The sequence below is a fragment of the Hetaerina americana genome, unplaced genomic scaffold, assembly GCF_022747635.1.
Source record: "Hetaerina americana unplaced genomic scaffold, ioHetAmer1.1.p SCAF_3, whole genome shotgun sequence".
Taxonomy (NCBI): domain Eukaryota; kingdom Metazoa; phylum Arthropoda; class Insecta; order Odonata; family Calopterygidae; genus Hetaerina; species Hetaerina americana.
In genome coordinates, this window is record NW_027286874.1 from 42295436 (window position 1) to 42311383 (window position 15948).

General features: G+C 34.4%; 1 protein-coding gene and 1 long non-coding RNA gene across 2 annotated transcripts in view; both read right to left on the bottom strand.

The window, feature by feature from the left end:
* Nucleotides 1-1924: 1924 nt before the first annotated feature.
* LOC139690593 (uncharacterized) lies at nt 1925-3876 on the bottom strand. Its single transcript, XR_011701483.1, has 2 exons — nt 3797-3876; nt 1925-3501 (listed from the first exon to the last, which is right to left on the bottom strand). It is a non-coding gene; the product is annotated as an uncharacterized lncRNA (long non-coding RNA).
* Nucleotides 3877-6954: 3078 nt separating this feature from the next.
* The window catches only part of LOC139690013 (G-protein coupled receptor GRL101-like), an 85105-nt gene continuing 76111 nt past the window's right edge, over nt 6955-15948 (bottom strand). The window contains exons 22-28 of the mRNA XM_071587193.1: nt 15279-15426; nt 11358-11449; nt 10764-10846; nt 9760-9918; nt 9060-9216; nt 7195-7387; nt 6955-7087 (exon numbers count right to left, since the gene is read on the bottom strand). Of these exons, the coding sequence (XP_071443294.1) occupies nt 6955-7087; nt 7195-7387; nt 9060-9216; nt 9760-9918; nt 10764-10846; nt 11358-11449; nt 15279-15426 (965 nt within the window). The remainder of the gene's footprint in view (nt 7088-7194; nt 7388-9059; nt 9217-9759; nt 9919-10763; nt 10847-11357; nt 11450-15278; nt 15427-15948) is intronic.

Here is a 15948-nt window from a genome sequence, read left to right on the forward strand (position 1 = left end):
AAGAATTTAGTTCTCTCTTAAAACTAGAAAGGAAATTTAAGCATTACTACTTATGTTCTAAGTTACTTATTAAATATCATCAAAGTTGTTTCAGGAAATTTGTTCAAATTAAATTTTTCTAAAATACTAAAAAAAAAGTATGTAGTGCATCCATGCACATGATTTGGGATAAATACAAGTATTGTATACTAGTAGTACTTGTATACTAGGAAGCAGTTAGTTCATGCGTCCAGGTTAAATTTTAAGAAGTAGGGAAAAAATTATTTGTATTTGGAAAAGTAGGGTAGTATTGTAATCAAAGATGTAAAAACTCTGATTATTACAAAAAAATTAATGTGCAGTATCTTCCTGCCATCCAGGTGAGTAGGCTATTGTTCAGGGTGATAGGAACTTTGGGAAAGTGATGGTTATTAATCATTTTCTTCAAAAATCAGGTGAAAAACTGGAGCAAATGACCAAATGATATTGAAAAAGTGGTGAATATGATTTGCACATTAAGTCTGGAATCGGATATTCCTGGCAAGAATTTGAATTATGTTATCAGTTTATGTGGACTGTTGTGTTTGCAGACCCATGCTAAAAATGAAACCATAAGTAGGACCAACTTTGTGATACCAGTGGTAGTCGATGATCCAAATAAAATCTTGGCCACCAGATTCCAAACTATTGGGTGAAAAACCTGGAGAAAGGGCAGTGTCAGGAATGGGAATCCAGAAAATGAGTGGGCACACTTTTTTTGTGCTCATTACTGCCATGAGAATTTTTGTCTGGGCTATCTATACCTCTTCACCGTCCATGGTGGTCAAGCGATAGTGTTTGAATAGATTTGATCTGCTAGCTATTATGGCTAGTTACTGTATAGCCTGATTTTAAAATTACACCATTCACCAAGAATCGAGTCATGGTTTGTGGATTGGAAGAAGTGTAACCTGATAACTGGGTGGGATTTTTTCACAAACTCATTAGCTTTAAATGTTATGGGATTTTGATTGGTATATTTTTGTCAGATATTGTCATACATAGTGCTTAGTGGTATTATTTTTAGTCTGCAGCTATTTGTTCAGATATGAATTCAGCATAAAAATTGCTGAGGTACTCGGTGTTATCAGTTTTCATGGTGAATATTTGTAGATATAAAAATATATGGTGCAGAATGAGTTTTCAGTAGTAACCACTGCTATATAGGTACTTTACTGTTTTTTCATCATGCTTTCTTATATGCTCCACCAAATGACTAGTGTGCCAGATGCAGCTTTCAGAAATGGAACAAATTCTGATGTAATCTGTTATGAAAAGGATCCACCCAGAAAATTCCAGTTTCTGATTATTTAAATTTCATTCAAAGACAGATACAACAGTCAGCAAAAACTGTCATACTGATTTTAATGGTAGAAATAGGATAGGCTTGTTGGATGTATTGAAGGGAGGAAGCATGTAAAATAGAGAAGGAGCTTATTACAGTGCCAAATGCCCAGTTGCTTTTTGTTAGAGACGGCCAGAAAATGTATCGTTGTACTAATTTATAGTGCGTCAATCCAAAATCTATCTTTGCCAGTACTGTGCCAATAATAGTAATTAGTCCAAAATGTTTGTAGTAGTAACCAGTACTCCTTGCCAGAATGGTTGGAATGGACTGTTTTCATGTCACTTAAATTGTCACCTTCAAGTTGGACATAGTTTACAGTTTTTGCCTGTTCGGGCTGTTTTCTAGACTGGGGTGCTGTTACTGCCAATGATCAGAGACCAATCCCACAATTTATTGTAAATAAACGCATGTGATATCATGCATGAAAACCCTGAAAGGACTTATGGCGAAAATATCATTTAATGATAAACAGGTGGGAGCACCCTAATAATCCTAAACTTTTGTTCAAATAAAACCATAGACTGTGTGATAAATAATCCATAATTTGAAGCATCAATATTGTTAATATACATTTATTTCATTCAGCGGGCATGATAAAAAGCTGTTAATTATTACAGCAGGTGTAAAAATTGATAGTAATATGCTGAGAAAAAAGACAACGTAGCTTTCCATCATTAAGCATAGAAGATCCTTATGGTTTCTTAAAACATCAGTCTAAAGTAAGAAAAAAATGAGTGCTATAGATAACAATAAATATCTCTTAAGTACTCATGAGGTTGATAACATTTAGAAAAAACTTGCCCTAGGCACTTTTCAATTCTTATTACCTAATAAGTAACAAATATTCCTTGAATGGTATATGTTACAACAAAAAAGATAATACTGAACAGATAGGTTTACACAGCCAAATTAACACTAGTTAGACAAGGCTTATTTATGCTATTTTGTTATATATACACCTCTTGTATAAAAAATTTTCCCACTGTGATATCAGCCAGCGTGTGCACCCCAAAAACCAAGCCATTTTAAATGCGAAATCATTCTATCATCAAATTTTAAATCCTTAAGTAATCAAACCTTACCATCTAAATACCGAACTTTATTCAACATACCTTTTAAGCACCTTAGACAACGTTTCAAACCTTCAAGATTATTAACTTAATGTTTCAAATTGTGTTCGGTAATCAAATATTGCCGTTTACGACATTTAAAGAGACTTTAACAAAAGGAAGAGCCCAACCGATAACAAAACTTTACTGGCTTGCATATAATACTTTGGGCCATTCATTGGGTTTTCTCATAATTTAAATTCTGATTATAAGCACGGCATAATGTTCACTGCCACCACCGACCATCATAACAATAAAACGACCCAGAATCTTTCTCTGGCCAATCGATAGTCATAGTATAAAAATAACTTTCGGCCTTATACAATACTGAATTACAATGGTAAAATAAAGATAACATAAATAAATATCTCTTTTCACTTCTTCGTTAAGTTATATTTTCGATCGAGTTCGTCTGCGAAAAGGGAATGCATCTCTCTCAGTAAATCCTGTGCAGCTCCCTTTGCTTCTAGAAAGGCATCAGTTATTAATTCAGGATTCTTACTGTTCACACTATCGGTAAGCTTCTTAATTAACTCCGGTTCCAGATTTACTTCACAACTATTAACATACTCCTCAACAACTTCCGTAGCAGTTGCATTCAGTCCCGAGGTCAGATTGGAATCATATGAGCCCGCAGCTGTCTTTGTTTTCTTTAACTGATGGCATTCGTCCACAATTTCCTTACACTGTTCCCAGAACTTGAGGGCACAGCACTCGTTAAAGAATTCATAACTCTGTAAAAAGTCTAAAAACTCATCTCTTCCTTCTTTGCTAGAGAGAACGGCTTTAAGACTATTTGACCAGAGCTTAGCATCTTCAATTAATCCTTTCCGTCTTCCACAACTGAGACCCGCACACTCCGCCATTTACTCTTCAGGTATCAAATCTCATAGAATTAAGCAGGAAAGGAGTCATTTACATTAAGAGATGAAGCAGCAACAATATAAGCTGTCGAAGATTTTTTGGATCCCGAGAAGTGAACATGCCGGTTTCACTGAATACTTCTCACTACATTCATACCGGCACCTGTAAAGATATACTATATAAATACCTCGAGGCTAAAAATAGAATTCAGACAATATCTTTTCTCTCATCTATCTAAAAAATCCCCAGTTTAAATGAGGTGTTTGTAAGCCACGTAACAGCTGACCTCCATATAGATATTTTCAATTATTTATTTGTGACCAGTGCCATCGAATAACTGTACAAAATATAATAAATTCCATTCCCTCGACAATATATGTGAGCACGAATTTGACAAAAGAAATATTTGGTGCAATCGAAAATGCCTACAATCACAATTTTATAATTCAAAAAGTACCTTTAGTACTGAACCTTTCACAGTGGTTTAAACAAATAAGTCGAAAACATTGAAAACGCACACGCTTCCTTCATGTAGAATTTAGTTATTCTTTTGTCCAAAAGGTGGGCAGCGCTAGTGCCTCTCAGGGTTTTCAATAGCGGCTTTCAAATATCTCTTTTTTTAATTCATGAAACTTCTCCCAAATTTATTATTTCAAGACAATAGTTATAATTTTCTAAAAGTAGATTACCAAAGATGATTTTTGAAGATGATTATGACCAGTGTGCGCGTACCACTTTTAGTGTGTATGAAATTAAACTTATTGTCCTACTGTCCTCATATATGACTGTCTTTCCCTTTTTTTGAATGGGAACTAATAATGATCTAAGCAATCTTCCAGCCAAATCCTATCCTCACAAATGCTGCTATTTAAGCCATAAGAGCTCTTCATTCCATGTTTTCCTAAACCCTGTAAGTAGTTCCACAGGAATGTTGCCTATCTCCATGGTCTTATTTGATTTCAATTCCCTAAACGCCCTTTCTATCTCACCACCATATTTTTATGTAATTTATAATTAAGGTGATTTCCCATTGCCTTCCTCAATAGTGTTTTTAAAATGACACCATTATTCAAATGCTTGTCCCACAGGGGTCAGAAGTCCTTGCAGTTGTCCTACTGAGGAACAGATGCTGTGAGGATTAACTTCCATCTGGTTACTACTCTTTGATCTAATTGGCATTGTTTACCCTACCAGGAGTAAATACAGTTCTGTGGGACATCAGAACACATGAGCCCATACATCACATAAAGTTTGCAGCCAATAAGGAGAACACATAAGGTTTGATAAAGAATTTAAGTATGATAGCAATAATATGCTTTTGCATAAGTGGTGTACTATTTTGATTAACATATTGCTCACATTGAGATAAGAGATAGTCTGATGTAAGTAGTTGATAGTTGAATAAGAGATAGTCTGATGCTCAGCCTCAGCTTTGTGAGTACCTGAGATCTCCAAGCAAAAGAGAAATTCTCACAACTATATTAATAATATACTTCTTTTGTCTGCTCAAGAAAAGGAATATTATTTGACTATATTTTCTTTCAACTCAATATGTATGATCAGTAGTACAGCCCTGGTGAAAAGGCTTGAAAGCATATCAGACTGATACAATGCAACTCTCATGAAACCTATGAAACAAGTGAACCCTCTCATCGTAAGTGTACTTCAATTATGCCTTGTTCACATTTGTTTGTTGACACCTAATGATCATACATTAAAAACTGCTCATTGATATTTTAGTAGCTGCTAATTTCTTAATGCAAGAATTCAATTTTCTTTGTTTACTTCAAAATAATTTGCTCTTTTTTACATCATCCAAGTATTTTTTGTAAATTCTAGCCTGAAAAATCACGGTGAATCTAATGGGCCAGGAAAATACAGTATATGAAATGCATTGCTCAAGTAGTTACTAAATGATAATTACCATGATGGTAGGAGTCAGCGAAACCTGACAAGACCTAGAGAAGATTTTTATTATAGTCGTCCTTGACAATGACTTGCCCAAGACATCTAATTGATTTTGAAAGTCAGTAATTTTCAGCAATACAAATTTTGTGGGTTCGAAATTCGTAGGAAGGGTAGTCAACTGTTCCTTTTTGCCCCCTGTGCTTATGCAATTGTGGCTAATTGCCCATTAAATTTGCAATAGTTTCACCAATTTGCATGTTAGTTAACCTTATTGTTTCAACTATACCATTGTATAATTTATGGTCTTAGCTGATGATATAAGTTTGCCTCCAGGTACTAGATCACTCATACTACCAGGCTATGATTATTATTAGGTACCAGATTTGTCTTTCTCTTGTCAGCTCAATCTTTTACTAATTTATGGCCTTTATGGACTTTATTTATAAATAAAGTTACATGTTAAATTATATTTAGCTGAAATGTACACTATTCATAGGATATCGCTCATATTGCTGAGAGGTTTCCACAATGTATACATTCACCTGAAGATAGTATCCGTAGCATCAACACCCTTTAATGGCAACAATAACTTTTTACTAGATTCTTCATTTCAGGATTTATTTATGTACATATATATTCATTAAAATTAAGACACAGCTCCAATGTTAATATTCAACATTTAATGCAAAGAGGCATTATTTGTAATCTAAGTACAAAAGCATTATTCCAAACAATGGGTACCATATAAAATTTTGGAATGAAGATGATGCTTATATCACAGTCATTTGAGATCTTAAAAATTACCTCATTTAATGAATAGGTGACTAAATTTACATGTGAGTTGGCATCAAGTTTCCAAGGTAATATCTTAAAACTATATATAGGCATTTTAACAATTTAAAATTTTTTTATGAAATTATGTCCCTTGCCCAGTCACAAAATAGTTCCTGGTAAGCATTTCTGTTAGTAGTAAAGTTTGATTTAGAAGTTTAATAGCAATAACAGACAGGAAAATACCATAGGAATAAGCCTTCTCTTTTTCATTTTATTTGGTGTGATCATTCCAAGATATTTTAAGGAGTTTTCATGAATTGAAAACATTTGCAATTACTTGAATAATATTTACATAAATGTATTCAATTTATTTCATTCAATACATTCTTCCTATTCAGTACATGTAGACTCAAGGTTATGTAGAGATGTATAGGATAAATATCAATAGTAGAACTGCAGTGAAGGTTATTCACACTTGCACTCCTACAAGTTGTAGGTAAAAGCAAGGAAGCACCAGCAACTTTATGGAATGGTCAGTGCACATAGCCATAGGTACTTATGAATGGGGCACATGAGGATCCAGACTCCCTCTCAATTTGCTACCTGTTTAACCCATTAGTTACCTATATTGTCACTCTGTGTAACCTTTTCCTTCTAACAGACACCCTTTTGCTTTGTAATCCCCCTAGAAATATAATTCCAGTTACATGAAAAGTGCTTGAATGTCAAGACTGTTGATTCTGAAAGCTTTGTCTTCAGTATTCATGTGTCATAGGGTTGATCTCAGGACCAATGACACACACCCTTTAATTCCCAGATATGTAGATTTTGTGGATTTAAAAAATATTGAGAGCCTTCATCTCAGTCATATAAATCTTTGGCATTTGCTTTCAGCTTTAGCTTTTGTCTGGTAATTAACCCTTTGTGCTGTAGTCACTTCCGTCTTGTTTTATTTCTTAAACTGCTTTTCTCTGGAGAAAGTCGCCTCAGAGGGATTATTTCACCTCTAACTGAGACTGCAGTTTCAATAATGCATGGGTTTCTGCAACCTTCATTGATATCCATCCTGAAAAATTGATAGGGATTACCAGTCAAGAGAGCTTTTTATAGAATGCATCAAAAAATTATAGCTATACTAGTATTAAGATAAATTATAATTGCTGATTCCCTTACCTTTTGGTCACTGCAAAAAGTTGATCATTATGGGCGTCAGAATCTTCTGCCTCATCTCCATTTGTAATATCATCTTCTAATGGATTTACTTTAAGCTTGACATTTTCAGAGTAAAAATTATTTGCCAATTGTGAGTGGCAATCGCATCTGCTACAGTTATTAGCACACAATCTTCTGCCTTCATACTGGGAACCTAGAAATGAAAAAGAAATATTAATTTTATAATTGGCGTTAGAAATATTTTGGGAAAAAACATTTAATTTAGATGGAAGAAATATATGCAAATAGTTTTATCAAGGAAAAATCATTTGTTTTACTAAAAAAGACACCTTGTCACCCTGACACTTAGGCTTGGTGTGGAAGATGCAATACCAAATGTCAAAAGTATAAGTGCAAAACAATTAAATAAATATTGTAATACAATGTTTTATGAAATCAATGTTAAGTGACTGGATATTAATCAAAGAGTAAACATGATATTTCAGTATTTTACTATGGGTTATCTAAATCCTTAAACTGTGGCAGGCTCATTTGTTCATAAATGTAATGTAAAATAGAAAATATGTTTTGAAATAAAATCATTTCCTTGGTGGAAATCACGTAATTCCATCACTAATCATGTAATTTACTGGACCGTTTCCACTTTATCTGAGTTATACAAAGACTTACAACTCCAACTGTATAAATTACTGGAACATCAATGATACAGTAGCATATTAATTGATTTCTACCGTAATATAATGCATTCAATGTCAAATATAGACCCAATTAGGAGTATAGATTGTTTTGATTTTAAAATAGTATTTTAATAATACTACACATACCTTTTATTTTTTTAAATTGTTATTTAGTGAGTGAAATTGACTTGCATGTCACGCAAACAAAACACTTTATCAAATGTTAAGCTTTGTGGAAGTGAATAAAAGCAATCCATTCAATTAAGTTTAAAAATAGTAAAATGAATTTAGTTTACTTACAATTAATGCCACATTTGTGCATCATCAAATTACACCAGAGTAGGAATGTACTTTTCATTAGTTATTCATTATTCATCTCTCCTAGGTACAAGACATATTATGTGAGCTTTTTGAATTGAGATTTTTCCAAACAAGTACACCAAATAAGGTTCATGTGCTTTGCATAATTGAGTTTGTAGGAATTTTAACAATATTTTGTTATCTAAGTCAAAAATCCTAATGGATTGGGAATTTAATAACATTATATTGTGGACAGCAACCAGATTTAATTAAAAGTAGGGACTTACAATTATTTAATGCAATAGCATTCAAGATTCCGATTTATACAAGTTATTCATTGAAAATATTAATTTCTCAATTAGCTGTTGGCTATATAACTTAAGGATTAACTTGTTAGTCATTTATTCCAAAGACTGTATTATGACATAACTATAAAAAGAGATAGAAGAAAATATAATTAAAAGGTTTCTTCTTTATAAAAAAATGCAGTTACAATAGCACTGCTGAGAATGAAAATAAAAAAAAATATGTTAGTATGCGAGTAGATTTTCTATAGAAGGTATAATATCAATATAAATTTTATGATTATGATTAGGTTATTTAATTAATTTAGGTGCCTAATATAATAAGACAATTTTGGTCGGTAATAACAGTAATTTGACTTCAATGTCCTTTGTTATTCATTGTTTAAACAGTAATGGCTGGTTATGATGCACATGTTTATATTATATTCATATCTATCTACATCCATTTGGTATTAAATAATTGGAAACCAATATTTTACTTGGTGGCATTAGTCTTTTTTATAGTTCAGTGAAATTATGCATATTTGTGCACTGTTATCCTTCCTGCGATTACTGGGCTTACCCAACGTAGAGGTGTACGTACGGCGCTGATCGGTGGAGATGGAGCGCTTGAATGAGCGCTTGAAGGAGCGAATGCCTCTTCTTGCTGGTCCCAAAAAAGGCGCTGTGGACAGAGTGTACAGTACTGGGTTGATTGCTGCATTGAGGGGTAGGACAAAGACTGCTACCCAGGCAAAAACCTGTTGAGATAACATAAGTGTACCCCCAAAATGCTCCCCAGTTGCTGTTATAGATATCATAAGTTTTTTTGATACTTTCAAGCAATGCCATTCTATTCCATCTCTAAGCTGAAAATTGTTCCATGCACATTCTTATGCATGCTGATTTGTGGGTGGTATACCATTGAAAATTATTACATCTTTCAAAGAAGATTTCCACATTTTATTATGTGTTAAGAGAGAGCAATTGGATGCATGAAATTGAGAAATTTTTGCTTGAGAATGATATAGATACATCTACATTTATGCTTGTGCAGAATGGCCATTTGTTCATTTCCATGGGAAACATGTGATAAATACAGCTAGACCTTATTACTTGAAAATTCAATGCTTGACTGGAAAAAGTGGTCTTATTGGATATATATGGGTTTGAAATTAAGAACTTAAGAAAGAGAGAATGAAAAAAATGAACCTGAACGTCTGTCCATCCATGGGCATTGACCAATAAACTGTAGACTTTCATCCACTGGCCATTTGTCAAGTCAGAAAAAAATGAAGAATTACCTGAGGGGGGACTGTGACTCCCCCCAATGAAGCTACACCTAAGAGAATAATTGGCATCCAACAGGCTGCATCCGTGGCCACCAGAAGGGTCATCCGTCTTGCCATTGATGACTCAGCTCGACGTTGTTCAGGTGTTTGCTGAGGTGTTTGTGGTTGTCGCTACGATAAACACATTATTCTTGCATTATAAAATTATAAAATGAAAATTCAATTTCATAGGGCATTATACAGTAGATAACCAAAAATTGTGTAAATTTAATTTCAGAGAATTCCCCAATTTTCAAGTAAAATGTAAACCTAATTATCTTAAAGAAATGTTGGATATAGGCTCTTGAAGTAGTTTGAAGGAGATTAGTAACACAATATTGCATTACAGTATCTATTTCAGAAGTTCTTGCAATACCTATCCACGTTCCATATTTAATGTAATCCCCAAATTTTCTCCCACAATATCCTCCAAAGAAAAACACCCAGTCTTGTTTGAGCTATACGTTTCCATTGTTTCTTACCATTATCCCATGGGCTAAACATTATGTGTTTGGTTCTTTAGGGAAAATGTTTCCAGTGTCTTTTCAATTAGATGTGATTTTATCACCATTTGAATTGATTGAAATACTGTAATTAATAAAGTTATATTAATTTACAATTCAAGTACATACACTCATCCACCTCTCATCACTATTTAATACTTCATTATTAATTTAAATTGTTTTTCATTGCTCTTGATGAAATTTTGAAGGATGAAGACAATCTTACATAGAAGTAGTGAATAGCATTCTCAGGAAATTTCAAGTAACATTTATTTAGGAAGGTGTTTACTCAAAAAGCTGTTTTTCGTTTACCTATAGTTTGCTGTTTCATATTGGAGGGAACAGAAATAGTCATCTTCACTCTTAATGTGCTGCGTATTTATAAATGGGGCATATGAGGAAAAACTGGATTAGATAAATTACATATGTGCTTACTTGATTCTGGTCATTGTGATGATTTCTTTGCACTGCAACCACAGCTTGCCTTGTTGTTCTTGCTACAACATACATCCATACATAACCCAGGGCAATGATGGAAAATGAGGCCAGGTTAAGAACTGTATAAGAGAATATTCATGGCTTGTTTAGTGACAACTTATCAGGCAGGTGTGCAGCTTACATAAATACTTCACTGTTTGCATTGTTTAGCTTAATGGATTTTCAATCATAAAACAGAAGGCCATAGGGTCATTATTTATATCAGGTTAGTGGCTACCCTTAGCTATTATCTTCGGGGGAAGAAGTTACTAATGAGCCGACAAAATAGAGCCTGCATGTATTGCAATGCATGCCTGAACCTTTTAAATTAATATATATGCTATGCATTGTAGTAAGGCTAGATTTTAATCAAAGCAAGAAATATCTGTTGACCATGCTTAAAATTAATAAGTTTTGTTGTGTGCTTTCCTGTTTATCCCTATGGTTTTAATCAATCAATGCAATACACTGAGTTTTGACGTAGATTGGTCCATCTTGAAATATACTTTCCTAGTGTTTTTATATGCCATAATTTGTAACTTTAAAAAAAATATGTTTAAAAATAAAAGAAGTGAGAAGGTGGATACTTACAAAGAAACACAAAAACTGAATATTCCCATCCATTTGGCTTTTCAGGAGTGATGTGGAGGGCCAAGCAAACCCCAGAACGCCCATAAAAGTTCCTGAAATGAGAATCAATTTGTTCAATCAAGCATTAAAATTGCAGTTATGAAATGACTAAATGGAAAAAAAGAGGGTCTTTTTGGAATTAACCTAAGGTATGCATGCTTTTTAGAATTGTATAAATGTATAAAGTATATTTCCTATGAAATTATTTGAATATTCGAAAGGTGTAAACAAAATAGTAGTTTAATATAGGTAACACTGGAATTGAATTGCCAACTTTATATCAAAATGAGTATCATCACTAAAATTGCTGACTATAGTCTCCACTGGGTACAGTTGACTCTGTAGTGAATATAGCTCTTTTGAATTCGAGAGAACTTTAACCACTATATGGAAGGATGTATGTTCTTGGACAGTTTTTTGATATATTTGTGTTCATAATTTTGAGACATAGTTGTGCCCATAAATGCTAAATAATATTCATAAATGAATAGTGCCACTTACTTATTGCCACAATTGTGCCATTAGTTTATCTGTAAAACTTGGGGTTTTTCCTTTTAGGGAAGGCATTAACCCTGCAGATTCATTATTTTTAGGTATTTATGAGATCTTTTAATGCCCAGAAACTATATAAAAATTAATTACAAATTTGTAAATCGGAAACTTTATACAAATCAAAGTTAATCATTCATTAACAACCCATCTGCTTAATAGTCTGCAATTGACTATCTAAAATTGCCTGTTTTATCAACTCTTAATATAATATGCATTTTATGGAACTATAAAATACTGTGCCACCTTGCTTAACAAGCATAATTCATTCCAGAATCTTACTCATTGCCCAAAATACTCGTCAAGCAAAACAATTTTTCCCATATAAGTAATGTAAAATATGATGATGTGTTCCATGCTGAGAAAAAATAATCTTTGTTTAGGATTGTGAATCATCTTCATCAATTTTTCTATTGAGGAATGAACCAACCTGGAATGCAAATTCGATTAGCCAAAGAAAAAATTGAAATAATTTGTTTATTATTCAAGCTACTTACCCATTTATGTTTTACTAGAAAGCTATCTATTAACATTTGTTTTGCTGGCTTTGGTGAAAATTCAATTCATAACCATATAATAAATTTCTAGCATGCATATCCACCAAGATATTAGCATGATGCTTCTCAATGTTTGATGGAACAGTTTCACATGCTTCCAGAATTTCTCCTATTGTGCCAGAAGATTGTTGCTTTGCTGTTACCTCCTCTGAAAATCTCTCCTCCACAACTTCTTCCTGTGAAACAACGCAACTCTATAAGCTTTTTGGTGATTAGCTCTCGGCTGTGCTCTTCCCCATTGATATCGTTGTTGTCCAACTCCAGTTCCATTATCTCGGCCAAAGACTCATTGACTACAGGCTTCACATGCAGTGTCTCAAAACTCACAAAGTCACGTGCAACAATGCTCTCCAGCCAAAACTTCTTCTAAGCAGAGGTGAGGGCTCTCTTGGTTAACCCCTTCCCATGCCATTCCAATCATTTTGAGGCAGGTAATATTGTGGAAGGGATATTTCCAAAAATTTTTTAAAGGGGTGAGATCAGTCCCTCAGTTACCTCAAAACGATGCTCAAAGGGTTCTTTGGTATCGAGCTTCTTAAAGCTATAAATAACCTGTTGTTTCATTAGCTGGAGTAATGGAGTGGTGCTGGGAGGCAGAAACTGAACCTTGATGACTTAAAATTTTTTAAGGAGGTAATTTCGTAGGCCTGGTGGATGGGCAGGAGCATTGTCCATTACAAGCAAGACAAGGTGTGGCAGATTCATCTCAAGCAAATATTTTTCCTTGAAGGGCAAAACACTTAAAAAATCCAATCAGTAAATACACGACACATGTCTCACAAGCCTTGTTGTTGTACCTTTAAATCACATTTGGCCTACTCTTCTGGACTTCACTCTCCTTAAAGGCTCACAGAGCTTCTAAATGGTAAACAAGCAATGGTTTAATATTCAAACTGCTGCTTGCATTGGCATAAAATAGCAGCATGAGACAGTCTATCATTGGTTCATGATAATGATGTGTAAGCGTTGAAACTAGTGACACCAAAATAAACAACAGTGGAAAAATATGCTGTGTTCTTCATTTAATGCAGTCAAATAGGTTTGCTTCGGTATCTATTTGTAGAAGAGATCCATTTTGTCTTAATTAAAAACCTTTTGGGGCTGGTAACCCTCAGAATCTATGAGTTTCTTCAAGTCACCAATTAAGTTCTCAATTGCCTCTATGTTGAAGCTTGCTGTTTCACCATGCCTCACAGTGCTGTGGATGTCAGTTCTTCATTTAAACTTCTTGAACCACCCATGGCTTATCCTAAATACTTCTTTGGTCATACTTGGCATCTTCTTAATGGGGTCAGCAAAAATCACTTTTGCCTCCTCTTAAATAATATTCTCCTTAATAGTGTTACATTGCATTGCTTTTTTTGTTTATCCGTGGGAAGCAACCATTCAACATCATTGGGAACAAATAACTATTGCGTAGATACATGTATTCTTGTCACTCCCTTTGAAGCCTCTATCTCCTAAATGTTGTCCTTATTATTGGGGATAGTGCAAATTTTTGATGTCTACTGATTGTTGGTAGTGCCAGATCAGCCACACTCACACCTCATTCTCGCTTTTCAATGATTTTAATTTTCATTTCTACAGTTATTTTTATTCTTTTATGGCTGTCTTCTTTCTACTTTTCTTTGGGCATATTTTTACAACTTTGCTAAAAAAAATGACAAATAATATGTCCGGACACAAGTTTGGAAAAATGTGCAATCATTAGTGACACTAAAATGCGACCAGAATGAGAGTGCTAATCACAAACTGAAGCAGCGGGCGCGTAATCAATCGGGGCCTTTCCCCGCTCCTCGTCACTCGCTATGAGAAACGTCGATTGTTAAGCGAGGATCCACTGCATCTATGTAAAGTTCTTTTGCTTATATGTGTTTTATGTAGGACCTTGAAGTTATTTATTAAGATATGAACTTCAGAATGTGACGTACTTAATGGAATTCATTCCAAAATTCATCAGCTGCAATCAAATACTCATATTTTCTTGGCCTCACTGGAAAGGGGACATTCTGGTTGCGACGCGGAAGGTCCAAATAAACTCCAGAAGAAAGAGCGGATTGAAAACCATGGGTTCATTGTAGTGTCGGGTATCTAGTTGTTTCGTTAGGAGGGGCGAAGAAATGCGTAAAGCTTGTGTCCATCCAAAACTTACCATAAACGGTAGACTACCAAATGATGATGATTGAACACTTTAATGGAACACGGCATTAATTAATTTTCTGAGGGCTGTTATCCGGATATGGCATGCTATTCGATATTCATCAAAGGAATATATATATATTTCTTTATAATTAATGCACCGACAGTATGGATACGAGTATATGCGTAGCTTCCTTCATTGAGGAAAATTTTAGCCAGCTTGAACACAACAGTTTTTCATAGATTGTCATCGATGATTGACCAAATGCACATTTAGCCGTGTTTTTCGACCCATTTGATTTACTCTCGTTAAAAGTCATTGAAGTGAAATTTACATCAATGAGTTTAGACCGCGTATTTAGCGCATGAGTAGAGCTTTCAGAATCTGTATAATACTTTGCGCTAAGACGGAGTAACACACCCACTAAGTCCACGGTTCTATCATTTTGAATCTGGTCGTAGTTCATCCGTCATTAGATTTGAAGACGCCATGTTCAGAGTACCTACTGGACTGTGCTTAACTATTTGACCGTTTTGGAATTGACGTTGTGATTGGGCAGTTGTGACTATGGATACCGATTTCCTTGCATTTCGAAGGAATTAATGTAAAATAAATTTAAATTGAAGACAAACATACTGGAAGTATTGGATTTGCATAAGTGGCAGTCCCGACAGGAAAGCAGCCCCAAGCCAGCCACCTGCCATAATAAGCCTCGTCTTGGGCATCTCCAGGCGTCTTACACGGAACGGGAAGATGATTACCAGGAAGCGGTCCAATGTTATGACTGGAAATAATTGCACATTATAATTTAAACACCGGTCCTGTAGCTCTAGATTAAGGAAATGAAAAAGGAGAAGCATGAGTCAATGAAGCAGAAGCTCACACTGTTAAGGAAAATTTATTGGGCGAGAAAATAAGGAAGAAAGGGTGAGAGTCAGGATATCGAATGTGAGAAAAATCCGGCGTCAGCATTTTAACTGATAGTGAGAGATTTGAAGGCTCGGAAGAAATTAAGGGGTAAGTATCGAAAGGGAAAATGATCGGGAGAGCTTCAAGAAACTATTTTTCGGAGTGATCATTGGTTGAAATTACTATAAAAGAAAAGAATAGTTTGAGGTGTCTCTTGTATAAAAGACCTCCGAATTGAAACGGAAAATTTGCATGCGATCTTATTTAGAGCTATGGAATAATGAGTAATTAAAAGTGTGATTATTACGTGAGTGAATACTGCCCAACTACATGGGAAAATATAAAATAAAATTTTCTGTCATGCACATGAAGTTAAAATGGCTGAATCAGAGTGATC